This window comes from Conger conger, chromosome 9 (assembly GCF_963514075.1).
Source record: "Conger conger chromosome 9, fConCon1.1, whole genome shotgun sequence".
Taxonomy (NCBI): domain Eukaryota; kingdom Metazoa; phylum Chordata; class Actinopteri; order Anguilliformes; family Congridae; genus Conger; species Conger conger.
Window position 1 is genome coordinate 43137832 of NC_083768.1, and position 15698 is coordinate 43153529.

The following is a 15698-nucleotide window of genomic DNA, read 5'->3' on the forward strand; positions in this document are numbered from 1 at the left end:
AACTGCCTTCAAGCTGGTTGTGTGAGTAGACAGACTCAGCACAAGTACACACACTCATTAAACACAGGTACACACATGCATATACACATACAGACACACTTTGGCATACACACATATGCATATACAGTATCTATAGTCTTTGCTGTCAGATGCCTTCCTACTGTATTTATGCAATCTCTCCCTCCTCTCTCTCTCACTGGGGACCATAATTAAGCTTGGCTGGTCTTTGATGTTGTCGCCTTGGCAACAGTCACCATGACGAGGCTGCGTTCAAAAAAAAAAAAGCGCAGACTCACACACTGACACACAACACACACACAGCTGCAAAAATACACAGATACACACACAAGCTGTGACAGATCTCTCTGCCCATCCATACACACACACACACACACACGCAATGACTGTTTTTCACAAACAGGATTCATGTTCGCTTACATGATATCAAATATCAACTTAGCATTCTACTAGTTGACATGGACACCTCTCCACCAAACCACATTGCTTGTTCTATATGCACTGATACTGTGAATGTATATATGCCTACAGGTGAGAACATAGCTGACATATTCAGTTTAAAAGACTAACATCAAGAGTAGGTTCACAATTCTAAGTCAGTGTTCTAGAACTTCTTTGCTTTTTGTTACCTGTAGTGATTGTTACATCAGCACTGTCTGCGCTTTCATGTGTGACATCACAATTATGTGATAAGAATGTTCTTAACTGAACACTCTAATTAAGATAAGAACATTCAAATCACATATTTGTGATGTCACACCTTAAAGCACAGTTAAGCAGTCACCAAGACAAATAATGTTAACTCACAATAATGCCTGACCCACTGACATTTTAACATTTCACTCGTATATGTATAAATAGGCAGGCGGGTATTATCCCAATGCGCCGCGTGTGAAATGCTCACACTACAAAGACCTGTTAGCAGCGACGGTTAGCGCCGCTACGAGCTAACGAGCAGGGTCCCTCCCCGCGTCTCCCCCAGCTCTTCGTCATCGACAACGGCGCGGACGACTGGCGGATCGCCATGACGACGGAGCGGGTGCTGCTGATCGCGCTGGAGCTGCTGGTGTCGGCCGTGCACCCCGTGCCGGGGGACTTCCGCTTCCAGTGGCAGGCGCGGCTGGCCTTCACCTACGTGCCCTCGGTGGTGGAGGCCGACGTGGACATGGTGCTGTCGGTGCCCATGTTCCTGCGCCTCTACCTCATCGCCCGCGTCATGCTGCTGCACAGCAAGCTCTTCACCGACGCCTCCTCCCGCAGCATCGGGGCGCTCAACAAGGTCAGGAGGGGTCTGTCTGTCTGTGTGTGTGTGTGTGTGTCTGTGTCTGTCTGTCTGTCTGTGTGTGTGTGTGTGTGTGTGTGTCTGTCTGTCTGTGTGTGTGTCTGTGTGTGTCTGTGTGTGTGTGTCTGTGTCTGTGTGTCTGTGTGTGTGTGTGTGTGTGTGTGTCTGTGTCTGTCTGTGTGTGTGTGTGTCTGTCTGTGTGTGTCTGTGTCTGTGTGTGTGTCTGTCTGTGTGTGTCTGTGTGTGTGTGTGTTTGTCTGTCTGTGTGTGTATGTGTGTGTCTGTGTGTGTGTGTCTGTGTGTGTCTGTGTGTGTGTGTGTCTGTGTCTGTCTGTGTGTGTCTGTGTCTGTGTGTGTGTCTGTCTATCTGTGTGTGTCTGTGTCTGTGTGTGTGTCTGTCTGTGTGTGTCTGTGTGTGTCTGTCTGTCTGTGTGTGTATGTGTGTGTGTGTCTGTGTGTGTCTGTGTGTGTCTGTCTGTCTGTGTGTGTATGTGTGTGTCTGTCTGTGTGTGTGTGTCTGTCTGTCTGTGTGTGTCTGTGTGTGTGTGTCTGTGTGTGTCTGTGTGTGTGTCTGTGTGTGTCTGTGTGTGTGTGTCTGTCTGTGTGTGTGTGTGTGTCTGTCTGTCTGTGTGTGTCTGTGTGTGTGTCTGTCTGTGTCTGTCTGTGTGTGTGTGTGTGTGTGTGTCTGTCTGTGTGTGTATGTGTGTGTCTGTCTGTGTGTGTGTGTGTGTGTCTGTCTGTGTGTGTCTGTGTGTGTCTGTCTGTGTGTGTGTGTGTGTATCTGCGTGTGTCTGTCTGTGTGTGTGTGTCTGTCCGTCTGAGTGTCTGTCTGTCTGTGTGTGTCTGTCTGCGTCTGTCTGTCTGTGTGTGTGTCTGTATTTCAGTATTTCAGTTGCTGTCTTGTCTGTATGTATATATCTGTTTTCTCTTTCTCTCTCTCTTTATCTCTCTCTCTGTCAGTTTGGTATAAACAGTGTGTTGTTTTTGCTTTGTTTAAACTCATATTGCAGAAAAGACAGCAATTTCCCAATAGAGTGGGTGTCAAAAGTTGAGGTCTCCCAAACTATGTCTCTTCTACATTCTCTTCTCTAGTTTTCTTTCTCCTCTCCTCATCTCTCTCCTCTCCTCCCCCATCTCTCTCCTCTCCTCCCCATCTCTCTCCTTTCCTCCCCATCTTTCTCCTCTCCTCATCTCTCTCCTCTCCTCCCCCATCTCTCTCCTCCCCTCAAATATGAAAAAGCAATATCTTTAAATATATGGTGGGAAATTCTGAATCCATTTAAACATATCGTGTCATATTGTGTCAGTTGCAGTATTTGGCCAGTGGTATCATGTCTGTTGTTTTGGCTCCAGGACATTGGATTTTAAATGAAACAATATGAGGTTTAATTTCACGGTATTTACATCCATATCCGCTGTATCCCTTTTATACATAGTCCCCCATTTCAGGGCACCATAACATTTGGGACAAATGTCTTCTTGGGTTTTTCTGATTAGTCAGTAGTGTAGAATCACTTCCTTGGTGCAGGTATAAGAAAGCTTTGAGTATCTAGTGTTGATTCTAGGCTTTTGATTGCTTTGGAGTCTGTTATTGGCTTTTGTCAGCATGAGGACCAGAGTCCTGCCAATCAAAGTCAAGGAAGCCATTATGAAGCTGAGAAATAAGATGAAGTCAGCACTGTATATGTAGGAAATACGTAAATGAACAACATATATATATATATATTTAAATATGTGTTGTATAAGCAGATATACAATATGCATTAAATATATGCAAATACATGTCATCAATATGGAGAAGCGGCCAGTTCTTTGTAGTGAAATATATTGACAAAGTTTATTGTGATTTATGTAAATATATAAAAAATGTATCTGTGTTCATATATTTGATGTATTAAAATACACGTAGGTCCCGTGTATTTCCGTGTATCATTGTTTATGCATGGGCTCCTCCCCCTCTGTGTATTCCCTCTTGCTTTCCTCTTGCTCTCTTCCTCAAATCAATTTGAATTTCAAGGTGCTTTATTGGCATGACATTAGACAGGCGGCGTTACCAGCGGCGACAAAGAGCACAGAGGAGACGATAACGGGGCTGAACTCCGAGGGGAAACGCGATCGCCGTTCTCTGAATATCAACCACGGCCGATGCACATTGAACCGGGTGGCGTGCGCACCTCGTGGGCGATGGCAGGCATCTATTCGCCTTCCGAAGGGCCCAGCCTTTCATTTTCCCTCCCCTGTAAGAGACGTGAATCTCTGGTCTTAGTCACAAGAACCGTGTATTCTCCTGTGAAGCCTGCACTCTCAGAAATACGGGTTCTGAGAGGAACCCTGTGATTCAGCTGAAGAACCCGATCTATTTCAAGGGTTCTTTGCCTGGGAGCTGTCACACTTCACTCCTGTGATAGAGGGTTTCGTAAAGATCTGAAAAGGGTTCCTGGAGACAAGCCACCTTTTTTATGAGAGCGTACGCTACAAGGGACAATAAAATAACATAAATAATGTTATCGAAAAGATTTTCACTGCAACTTGTCACCCAAGACACTCGCATTATGTCAAAAAAATTAAAATATGAAAGCTTTTTTCTCCGCTGGGTCCCAGGAGATATTGCCGCAGTTGTATTTCCTTTATCCAGTAAAGCTGCTAGTTTCTCTGTGTCCCCGCTGTTATTTCCCCAAAGAACAGGTCTGTGTGTTCTCACCGTTTTGCGTCTGTCTCAGCCTCTCCTGCCTGGTGGCGATCACGTGACCTGTCCAGTGGTTGTCACCATTTTGTCCGAATTTAGTCTAGATCAATTTCTCTGAGCTGTATCATGGACAGCAGCGGTATTCTGCTTATTTCTCATGAAATTATTTTCCTAAGCTTCATCAGATGTGTGTAATATAGTTTTTCTTGGAGTGGTTAATCTAAAGTTTACTAGACTGAGGGGACCGTTGGAAGGGTTGTTTCTTTTACAGATCAGATTCAGCATATGCAGATACAGTTCAATTTTTTTAAACTGGATAAGACCTGGATAAGTGTCATTTTTCATAGCCAGTTTGTTCTGACCAACGTTTTTTTTACCTCGTGTGCTAGCTGGGGCTTAGGGCTAATATTGACCCTTTTTCTTTCCTTCTGTTGTGCTGTAAACATCTTTATGACTGTCTTCTGTGGAAGGCACTACACAAATGAAATGGAATTTGATCCAATATTACTATTTATTTATTTATTTATTTATTTTTATTATTATCATTATTATTATTATTATTATTATTATTATTATTATCATTATTATCATTATTATTGCTGTTATTGTAGTTGCTATTGTTATTATTGTGATGTTCCTGCCTGTTTTTGCTAATGGCAGTTTTTGCACCCAGCTGGCAGGTGGATTTTCCTCTTGTTAGACGAAGGCTGTTTGTTAGGAGATGTGTTAGTTTGGTAATTCCTGTGGCATTAAGAGCTTTGCTGTCATCTGTGAGGCTGTTTCCCGAGCTGTTAGGAAGCTGTGTGTACGTGTCTGGATTGTTAGATTGTTCAGTTTACACGGCTGTATGAGACATATCTCATTTGCGTTTCTCTTGTGCGATGTACTTATTAATCTGCGAGGTCTGTGGCCTGGCAGTGAACGCTGGTGTTGTGGAGGAGGGCTTCACGTCGGTGGCAGACTCTGGCCCATAATTCCCCAGCCCTGAGCTGGAGGTGAGAGCGCTCTGCATCCCCCTCGGATCCCAGCATTAGCGGTAGCGGCGCGGAGACGTGTCGCGGCGGGTTCTCTGATTGCGCGCTTGACCCAGTTCCTGTCGGAGGCCCAGACGGCTTCCCCGCTGAGTGCCTGCCACCGTCTGCGCTCCTGCTCCGGCCTGATGGGATACTTAGCTGCCTGGCCCTCCCTGGGTGTCCAGCATCCACCAGGCATCACCCTAGTCTGCTGCTTTTTTTTTCTCTTTAAATAGACCGACAGATTCAGCATCTGTGTTCCTGTCTGTCTCTCTCTCTCTCTTCCTCTCGCTCTCTCTTTCTCTCACTCTTTCTCTCATTCTCTCTCTTCCTCTTTCTCTCTGTATCTCTCAAATTCAAATCGAAATTAAAATGCCAAAGCATTATAATAACAGCAATCAATCTTGGTTGCAATAAAAAAACAGCAACAATTGCAGCAATAATAATAATAATAATAATAATAATAATAATAATTATAATAATAATAATAATAATAATAATGGGCGCCACAGATGGTGCAGTGCATAGCTCTGCCGCCTCACAGAAAGGAGGTCCTGGGTTCAAATTCCAGTCTGCCAGGGCCTCTCTGTGTGGAGTTTGCATGTTCTCCCCATGTTTGCGTGGGTTTCCTCATTTTTTTCAACAAAACAAGAAAACAGCATTTAGAACATGCTTCACAACAAACAACAAAAATAAATTAGTATGACGGGGCTAAAAATGTTTCATGGATTCTAACACTGGCAGCCAGTGTAAACTGTGGCTATAGTATTATACTTTCTCATTCTTGTTCGTAGAATGTGCAGAGGTATTTTAAACCAACTGCAGTCATGATAATGTCTCCGGCTAGGGCAAGTATATAATGAGTTGCAGCAATCTAATCTAGTGGAGATAAAGGCATCAATAACATTTTCTAAATCACTAGATAACATTAGATATTTTTTAAGTGATAAAAGCAGGACTGCACAACTTTTGTGACATTAGCATCATGGTCCAGTGCTGAATAACAGATGACGCTAAGATTTCTAAGACTTCCAAGAGTGCTGGGCAACTGCCTTGTGGCTGAGAGGGCCAAACTGAGAGTTGCCTTCATCGAGTCAGAGAAAGTTCTTCCAACACTTAATCTCAGAGAGGCACATAAGGGGGCAGTTCTATTATTGTTATCTCCAGGTTTTAAGGGCACATAAAGCTTTGTATTGTTGGCATAGCAATGAAATGAGATGTTATGTTTTCTGAGAATCCTTCCTCAGGGTATCATGAACAGGGAAAAGGAATTGGGCCTACAATTGATCCCTGAGGGACGCCATAATGCATGTATTCAGTGGAGGATAGTGAGCTTCATATTGAGACTGAGCGGTGTATCTGAAAGGTAGGATCTGACCAAATAAAGTCCTGAGTTAGATATCCCTACCCAATTTTCTAGCCAGGTTATAAGGATATTATGATCTCTGGTATGAAATATGGCATTGAGGTAAAAGAGGACTTGAACTGAACAGTCACCAGCATCTGCTGCCAAAAGCAAATCTCCCATTACTTTAAGTAGCGCGGCCTCTGTGTTATGGCTTACAGAACCTGATTAGAATGATTCGAAAAGCTTGTTCCTCAAGAAATTAGTTGTCAGTAGTTGGAAGAAAGCTATTTCTCTAACCTTTAATAAGATGGGGAGTGTACAGATAGGCCTGTGGTTGGAAGGGCAAGGGAGTGATATAATAATATAATAATATCACATTTATTAAATATTAAAAATATATATTGAGCTGCAAGTGGGGCTGTTGGGCCTTCCGCTAAAAGGTTTGCAGATTTGCAGCTTTGGTTAATCTGTAAAGGAGGAAAATGCATTTGGGGATTTTAACATTTTATTAAAATATTTTTTTCTTATGCATGAATAGTTTTGGCAATACAAAAGGAAGTGTGTCTTTGTCTCTACCTCGCCTGCGTTCCTCTGTGAGTAACCGTGTTTTTGTGTGTCTGCCTTTTTTAATTGCTAAGGTGTGATCACTGACCCTGTAGTTGCTTTGGATTGTCTCTGCTTTGTATATCTGACAGGCAAGAGAGACTCTACAAACTTGTATTCTAAATGTAGGGCCAAATAGCAATTTGTTTTATGTGTTGGTTAGATTATTCTAGTGTTGCAGATAGGGGTTTTTTGTCTGTTGAATCATTTGGTTTACTCTCATTTCCGATTGTAAAGCAGTGCTGGTATGATCAGTGTTAGGCATCATTTGGTTCAGGACTGTCATGATCAGCTGACTGAGGAGACTCTTTTAGCGGTTCAGGTCTTGAGCTTTCAGTGTTTTAAATCACAGTGTATCTTGGGGACTTACATTACATTACATTATTGGCATTTTGGCAGACGCTCTTATCCAGAGTGACGTACAGTTGGTTCGACTAAGCAGGAGACAATCCTCCCCTGGAGCAATGCAGCATTAAGGGCCTTGCTCACGGACTCAATGGCTGTGCAGATCTTATTGTGGCTACACCGGGATTAGAACCACCGACCTTGCATGTCCCAGTCATTTACCTTAACCACTACGCTACAGGCCATCCTATAACTTGAGTTTAGATGCATCCAAAATGTAAGTAATGAATGTTTTTCATTTGGATTGTTATCGTTCGTTTTCCACCCTCCATTGGCAGGTGTTTTTATTTGGGTGTTTAGCACCGTTCGGCAGAATTCTGCATGCGAGGTTGGTAACGCTTTATTTTACAGCCCATTAATTACCTACTAATTACCGGGTACGCACCAGCTACTCATTTGTAATTCTTAGGTAACAATTTTGATTTCAGAGGTAAGCGCTATGAAACGGGCTGTGAAACGTACTCTGAAATCAAAAGTGACCTGATAATTACACAAGTAATTAAGTACAAGTGCGAGTAATACAGTAATTGACGGCCTGTGAAACACTGCAAGGCCCGTACGGAAAGCTTGTCCCACCTGTGGACCACACACTTCACTTTCTGCTCAGTGTTTTCCCTGCCAGACCAATGTTCCCTGAGGCACTTATTCTGAGCCCCAGGTAATCGCAGAACAGGGAGTGCTTTGGTGTGAGGTTTCCTACAGTGAACACATGTCTGGTTTCCTCTCTGTCTCTCTCTCTCTCTCTCCCACTCTCTCTCTGTTCTTCTCTCTCCCTCTTTCTCACTCTGTCTCGCTGAAGGGGTTGGGTCTTCTCTTTGCCCTGTTTTTGCAACTAGATTCATTAAAGAACATCAGAAGTCTGTCTCTCTCCCTCTTCTTCTCCTTCTCGATCTCTTTCTCTCTCTCTGTATCAGTGATACTCAAGTCTAGCCCTCAGGACCAGTATTGCTGTTAGTTTTCATTCTTCGTCTCATAAGGGACTGATGTATACCTGGGTCACCCGGCGGTTGGACCTCTGGCCAGGGTTCAGTATCTAGGGTGTGCTGTACATGGTCACCCTCACTACCTCCTGGCACAAATAGAGGTTCTTCACTACCGTCTGGCACAGATAGAGGTTCGTCACTACCTCCTGGCACAGATAGAGGTTCTTCATTACCTCCTGGCACAAATAGAGGTTCGTCACTACCGTCTGGCACAGATAGAGGTTCTTCACTACATCCTGGCACAGATAGAGGTTCTTCACTACCTCCTGGCACAGATAGAGGTTCTTCGCCACCTCCTGGCACAGATAGAGGTTCTTCACTACTGTCTGTCTTCGCCATCTCGGGCTTGAGAAAGCTCAGGGGTCATTGAGTCATCTCGACTAATGATATAAGCATAAAAGACCTCTGTCAGAAACCAGTTTGAGTACTGACGGGTGCAGAGTAAAGACTTAATCTACTGCCAGCCAACAAACTTGTCCCAAAAACATAAAGAAGCTAATTACTAGAATTGTATTGACATCGTTCCCTTCATTGACAGTGCTGATCAGATGTTATTGGGGACGATGCATTATCTGTGTAAATGCTTCTGGAGGCCTGAGCACAGCTGAATATGTGTACGTGTGTGTGTGTGTTCAGGTCCACTTCAACACACGGTTCGTGATGAAGACCCTGATGACTATCTGCCCCGGGACTGTGCTGCTGGTCTTCAGCATCTCTCTGTGGATCATCGCTGCCTGGACTGTGCGCGTATGCGAGAGGTGAGTGTGTGTGTATGTGTGTGTGTGTGTGTGTGTGTGTCTGAGTGTGTGTGTGAGAGAGAGTGTTTGTGTGTATGTGTGTGTGTGAGTATGAGTGTGTGTGTGAGAGAGAGTGTTTGTGTATGGGTGTGTGTGTGAGGAGTGTGTGTGAGTAAGAGAGGGAGTGTGTGTGTATGTGTATGTGTGTGTGTGTGTGAGAGAGAGTGTTTGTGTATGTGCTTGTGTGTGAGGAGTGTGTGAGTAAGAGAGGGAGTGTGTGTGTATGTGTATGTGTGTGTGTGTGTGTGTGTGTGTGAGAGTGTGTGTGAGTGAGAGAGGGAGTGTGTGTGTGTGTGTGTGTGTGTCTGAGTGTGTGTGTGAGAGAGAGTGTTTGTGTGTGTATGTGTGTGAGTATGAGTGTGTGAGTAAGAGAGGGAGTGTGTGTGTATGTGTGTGTGTGAGGAGTGTGTGTGAGTAAGAGAGGGATTGTGTGTGTATGTGTATATGTGTGTGAGTGTGTGTGTGAGAGAGAGTGTTTGTGTGTGTATGTATGTGTGAGTATGAGTGTGTGTGAGTAAGAGAGGGAGTGTGTATATGTGTATGTGTGTGTTTGTGTGTGAGTGTGTGTGAGTGAGAGAGGGAGTGTGTGTGTATGTGTGTCTGAGTCTGTGTAAGTGAGTGCGAGAGAGTGTATGTGTGTGTGTGTGTGTGTGTGTGTGTGTGTGTGCGTGCCTGTTTTTAGATATGGATGGGATGTTGCCCTAACTGAACACCAACAAGGTGGGTGCATCTGGCAGATTGGGGACAAAAATCCAGGTCCCCACAAAACTGACCATTGAAATCAATATAAAACATCATCTCAATGAGTTTGCTGTAAAAATCTAGCAGGTCCCCAGCAGTTTTTTTTGTTTTTTTAAACTGTGAGTTTTATGAGTGTTATGTGTGTGTGTGTGTGTGTGTGTATGCATTTGTGAATGCACATCTATGTATGATAACCACACGCACCTCTGAAAGGTGGGTTATGCCCAGCCACTTTGTGAGAGATGACTGATTGCCCTGCACGTCTTTCAGAGATCAGCTGTTAGAGATTGAAATATGGCTAACATTTGAATGGGGTCGAATGACTGCGTGTGTGTGAGAGAGGTGTGATGACTGAATGCGTATGGCACAGGTGTGTAAGGGCTGTGTGTGTGACACAGGTGTGTAAGGGCTGTGTGTGTGAGAGAGGTGTGTCAGGTCTGTGTGTGTGAGAGAGGTGTGTGACAGCTGTATGTGTGAGAGAGGTGTGTCAGGTCTGTGTGTGTGACACAGGTGTGTGGTGACTGACAGCTATGTGTGCGAGATGTGTGATGACCCTGAGTGTCTGTGGGAGTTGTGAACGTCTGACAGCCATGAGTGGGAGTCGGGGGGGGGGGGGGGGGGGGAGGGAGGGAAGGAGTGGGTGAGGGAGGAGAAAAGATAAGGACAGGCGGAAAGAAGTAAGGGGAGATGAAGGATAAGAGCCACAGAGGGAGGGAAGGAGGGAGAGGGGATGGAAAATAGGGCAGGAGAGTGCAGAGAGAGAGAGCGAGAGAACACTCATTCAAAAATGAAAGATGGGGGATCTGGAGGGAGGTAGAGAGAAAAAGAAAAGAAAGATTGAAGTTAAAGATAGAAGGAAGAGAAAGTCCCATAAAAGTTTAATCTATAGGTTAAAAAAATAGAGGATTTACGTCAGAAGGATGACAGAAACTATATTAATAAAAATCCTGACTTTTTATTTTTTCATAAAGCCAAAGATTCAAACCTTCAGCTTGGGCTCTTGGTCTGTGAAATACTGCGTTTCTGGCAGCAGTTTTTGTACAGCTGACTCTGAAACACAGTCTGTGGGTGTGCGGCCATTCACCGGACTCAAGGCAGCGATCCAACACGTTTGAGTCTCTAGTCTCGCCTCCGTTAGAAGATGTTCGCCGCTGACCTTCTGGTCCGTAGATGACTGTAGTTCCTTTCCTGCTCTTATATACGCATATCCTTCTCTCCTCCTCCTCCTCCTCCTCCTCCCTCGCTCAGTTTCTCACTCCTCTTTTTCTCCTCTTCCACTTCTGCCTCGTCTACAAAACAAATACTTAACAAGCGCTGTAGTTTTCAAATAAGATCTCATTTGTTTCTCTCAGGTGTAAAATATTAGCTTGTTTGAAGTTACTGTTTGCCTGGCAAGCGAAAATCTCTTACCCTGTTCGTAAATCTTGAAATGAGTCAAACCTTTGCACCTCATTGGCAGTAAATTTGTCTTACTTAGAGCAAAAAAGTAAAAGAAATAGGATTTTAGGTCTGAATATGACTTGAATAAACACTGCCTTATTTATTAAAGATTTTTTGCAGTGCGACAGGGGTCTGTTTAAGGATAACCGAGTTAGGTGGATAACTGCACTGAGTAAAACCCAGGCCCGTGGACTGAATGAAAAAGAGCTGTTCCCGGTTGAGCTGACTCAGTGCTCCTGCTTTGTGGATCAGACCCCCGCTCCAGAGTCTATGGACACCAGATTTGTCTTCACCCCCCACCCCCCCACCCCTGGCCCCACTCTGTCATTATATTTAATTCTCTCTCGGGCCCTCCAGGTGCTCATCCGTTTCAGGAGAGGACAGGCCTCGTTACTGTGACTCTCTCGCTCCGGAGAGAGTCTGAGACCCGCTGGCTTCGTCTTCCCCGCTCCGTACATGTGAAATAACACGGGGCGAGGGCGAGGTGGGGATCAATGATCATTCAACACTGCAGTGGCTGCCTTCTCACAACGCTGGCCACTGTGTTTTTTACACACTTTATTCTGACGTGTACAGCACGCTGTTCTCCGCCGTCCCACCTCTTCCGGAAGGTTCGGGGAGTCTCCCGGAATTTGTCTCCTCCTCCCTGACACCCCAAGCGGGCACAAATCTCCCGCAAAGCGATCTGCACCACAGGCGGAAGGGACGTTTAGGAACTGGCAAACCCCCCAGGTCACAAAATGTGTATTGGGTGGGATGTCCAAATTCAAAAGTCAATATTATAGCAGCGTAAATATAATATTCTTTACAAAATACACGCGTGCACACACACACACGCATGCACACACACACACACACGCGCACACACACTCTGCTCTGATTGAGGGACCCCCCACCCATGCTCAAATGCATCCCGTGGAACCCCAATCATTTTTTTAACCAGTCAAAAAGACATTTTCATATTTTATAATATTCTCCCAAATCTAAATATAGTTACTGCATATCACGTCTGGCTAGGGACCCCCCACAGTATCTTCAAGGACCCCAGGGGGTCCACAGACCTCCTGTTGAAAACCCAGATTGTGGATTTTTCAAAACAGGGAACTGCTTGTTAACTAGAGATATAAATAAATACAACTTGGCCTGCATACAATAATAATAACTGATTTACTGCATACTTAGACAGAGGTATGCATATAGTCTGCGTGCTAAATTTCGCCGTGTGATCATTCTTAGAAGATTAGGCGCAACGTTGTGTTTAGCTGTGTGTATGGTTATCTTGCCACACTCTTTTCAGTTTGAGAGTCTGTATTCTTGTTCTTTGAATGTAACTTTAGCCTGATGGTGAAGTTATTCTCCACTCAGGTTATTAAAGGCCCACATGCATGTGTTTCACGCTTGTTTTTCATACCATCCTCAAGTTTTCTGTTTGTGTTCCATGCTGATGCAATTTTGGTCAAAGTGCATATTTAACGATCAAACTGCAATTTTTCCGAGCTGTTTGTAAAACGATTGCTTGGTTTCTTCTCCTTATCTCTGAAATCCAGGCCTTAGTTCTTGACCCTAAAAGTGAGTCACCCATCTGTAATTTACAGCCAGCCCCCACCAGGCAGTGGTCAGGGGGCTAAAACGCATGGCTTCTACAGAGACAGCTTTTGCCCAGTTTCCCCTCGGCTCCTGAATGGTTATGATATCAAAGGTAGACTGTTACAAAAACTAGACCATTACACCAGTCGCACTGAACCAATCAGAACAACACCAAACATTACTATATTCTGACCTGGGATTATCATGAAACATCTTTATGCCATCTCCAGTATTCCTGTGCTCTAACCTGTAAGGAATGTGAGAAAAGGGGGGCCCCCAAGGGGGCCCAAGAAGGCTCCTCTAAGAATCCTTCTCTATCTCTCCGCTACAGGCATGTGTGCCAAAAGGTGGGGGCTAACAATGCATGCTCCGGGAGGGGGAAGTCAGCAAGCTGACCAGCGCATGACACCAAATGTTACTTATGAGTGATGTGTGCTTTCGGATAATCATCGAATGACGTTGCTGAATATAAACCTCTGAGCCCACGTAATCTGCCTCTTTGAGACTGAGCCCAAAGCCTTTTGACAGCTGTTGAGAACTTTGTTGTAATCTTGTAAATGAGTTGGTTAGTTGTTATTTAGTTATTTACTGCTTATTTTGCTCCTCGATCTATCTCCCTCTCCTTCAAGGTTGTATTCTCTCCACTTCAGCTACACTTGCGTGACTGTCCATGAGAGCTGACCACAGGTGGTGGAAGGAACGGTTAGGGATTTACAAAAATATATATAGTTCACTGCTCTTTGCGAACATTTTGTGGGCCTTTTATATACTAAAACCAGGAAGAGAAAGCTGATGCGAGTGGCTCTTTAATAATGCATTACTTCAGTCCAGTTCAATTCATTCTTATTTGTGTAGCACTTTCTACAGAGACACTTTGCAGAGAAAACAAGAAAAGGGAAATTTGGCAAAAACCAGGCCTAAAAAAAACTCAAAAAAGCGAGCGGAATAAAAAAAGCTAAAACAACTGCAACTCCCGGGTGGGAAGAAAAACAGTCAAGCGGTGGTGAGGAGAGATCAGGAGGAACCCGTCTGGAGAGGGGGAGCCCATTCTCCGCTGGCCGCCCCGTGTAGGAGTAAAGATGGAATGAATGGCAGCAGAACTGCGATGAGGGATCTATCACAAAATTACATTAGTGGCATTTGGTAGACGCTCTTATCCAGAGCAACGTACAGTTGATTAGACTAAGCAGGAGACAATCCTCCCCTGGAGCAATGCAGGGTTAAGGGCCTTGCTCAAGGGCTCAACGGCTGTGCGGATCTTATTGTGGCTACACCGGGGATTGAACCACTGACCTTGCGGGTCCCGGTCATTTACCTTAACCACTACACTACAGGCTGCCCCTGAGCAAGTGACCAAGGGCATCAGGCAGGTCGCACTCTGAGGTTCTAACCTGGCTGGAGAATTAGAGGGTGAAGTGAAGATATGAGCATTATTGTGCAGTTCAGAGGGCTGAGGTGATGCAGCTAGGTCGCACAGTAACTGACAGAACGGCGAACCAGCGAGTTCACATACAGTGATAACTCAACATCGCTGTCGGCTCTCAGCAACTCTGCGGTCTGGATTAGCCCCTTCCTGGTGTGTCCGTCTCATAAAGTATTCTACAGCCAGTCAGGTGCCAGCAGTGTTCCGTGTAGCATCGATCCATGACAGCTGGGCTTTCCGACTATGAAAATGAACTGCCAAAAGTAAACAGACAAATGTGTGGGCATCATTAAAAATGTGCGACTGTATATCTGATTGACATCTATATTACATACATTGATGTCACAATTGGGGCAGTGCCAGCTTGGATCACAGAAAGCATTTTTCAAACTTCATTGGGCAACAGAACTGGTTTTCTACCAGTCTTATATGCCAAAATGATAGTATTTCATAAATGTTGAAATAATGGTATGGTTTCACTATAAAGTAGGCATACAGAAACATGTATAGTTAAGAAAATGTGATCTAGAATATAATTACCATTCAACTAAAGAATTGTCTATGGAGGTGAACTTTCATCCTGTGCTTAAAGACGGAGAGAACTCAGTGTATCTGCATCTATTAGAATGACGCCTACCAAATAAATCATAATCACACTGCTGTTTAGCTCTTTGGAAAACAGGTTTTTGGATTTTCTATGTCAGTGTTCTAGAATCTCCTAGAACTGTTCCAGAACCGTTCTAGAGCTTTGCTTCCAGTTACCAACAGTGATTGTGACATCAGCTTTAGAATGTTCAGATATGGACATTCTAATCGCACGTTTGTGACCTCACAGCTGGGCCGGTTGACAGCTGCCCTTCCCCGCTGTCCCTCAGGTACCATGACGCCCAGGACGTGACCAGCAACTTCCTGGGAGCGATGTGGCTCATCTCCATAACCTTCCTGTCCATCGGGTACGGGGACATGGTGCCCCACACCTACTGCGGGAAGGGCGTGTGTCTGCTGACGGGGATCATGGTAAGTGCCCCGCGGTAAGGGCTCCGTGCGTCGGCTGTGACTGCTCCCTATGTGCCTCCGTGCCAGGTGTTAGGACCCAGCTTCAGTTCTCAAAGTCAGGACAAGCCAACACACACTTTACTAGAGAAACGTAAAAGTTTATTGACTTGTTACGCCAGCCAGTGAGAAGATCACTGAAACACAGCATCTTTCAGCACGCTGGTCGTCTAGCCTGGCTTAAATACCGTGAGAGACCGTGACTTGACGCACACGTCCATCTTAACTGTGAGGTCCTATCTCTTTCATCCAGGATGACAGGGTCTTTTTCAGTGACATCCTAACTCTACATTACGTACAGAAGAAATCTCTGAACCCT

At 44.8% G+C, this 15698-nt stretch overlaps 1 protein-coding gene across 1 annotated transcript in view; it reads left to right on the forward strand.

Moving 5' to 3' along the window:
- LOC133137671 (small conductance calcium-activated potassium channel protein 2-like) overlaps nucleotides 1-15698 on the forward strand; it is a 53786-nt gene that overhangs the window by 23418 nt on the left and 14670 nt on the right. The window contains exons 4-6 of the mRNA XM_061256010.1: nucleotides 1001-1297; nucleotides 8975-9096; nucleotides 15202-15343. Coding sequence (XP_061111994.1) covers nucleotides 1001-1297; nucleotides 8975-9096; nucleotides 15202-15343 — 561 coding nt within the window. The remainder of the gene's footprint in view (nucleotides 1-1000; nucleotides 1298-8974; nucleotides 9097-15201; nucleotides 15344-15698) is intronic.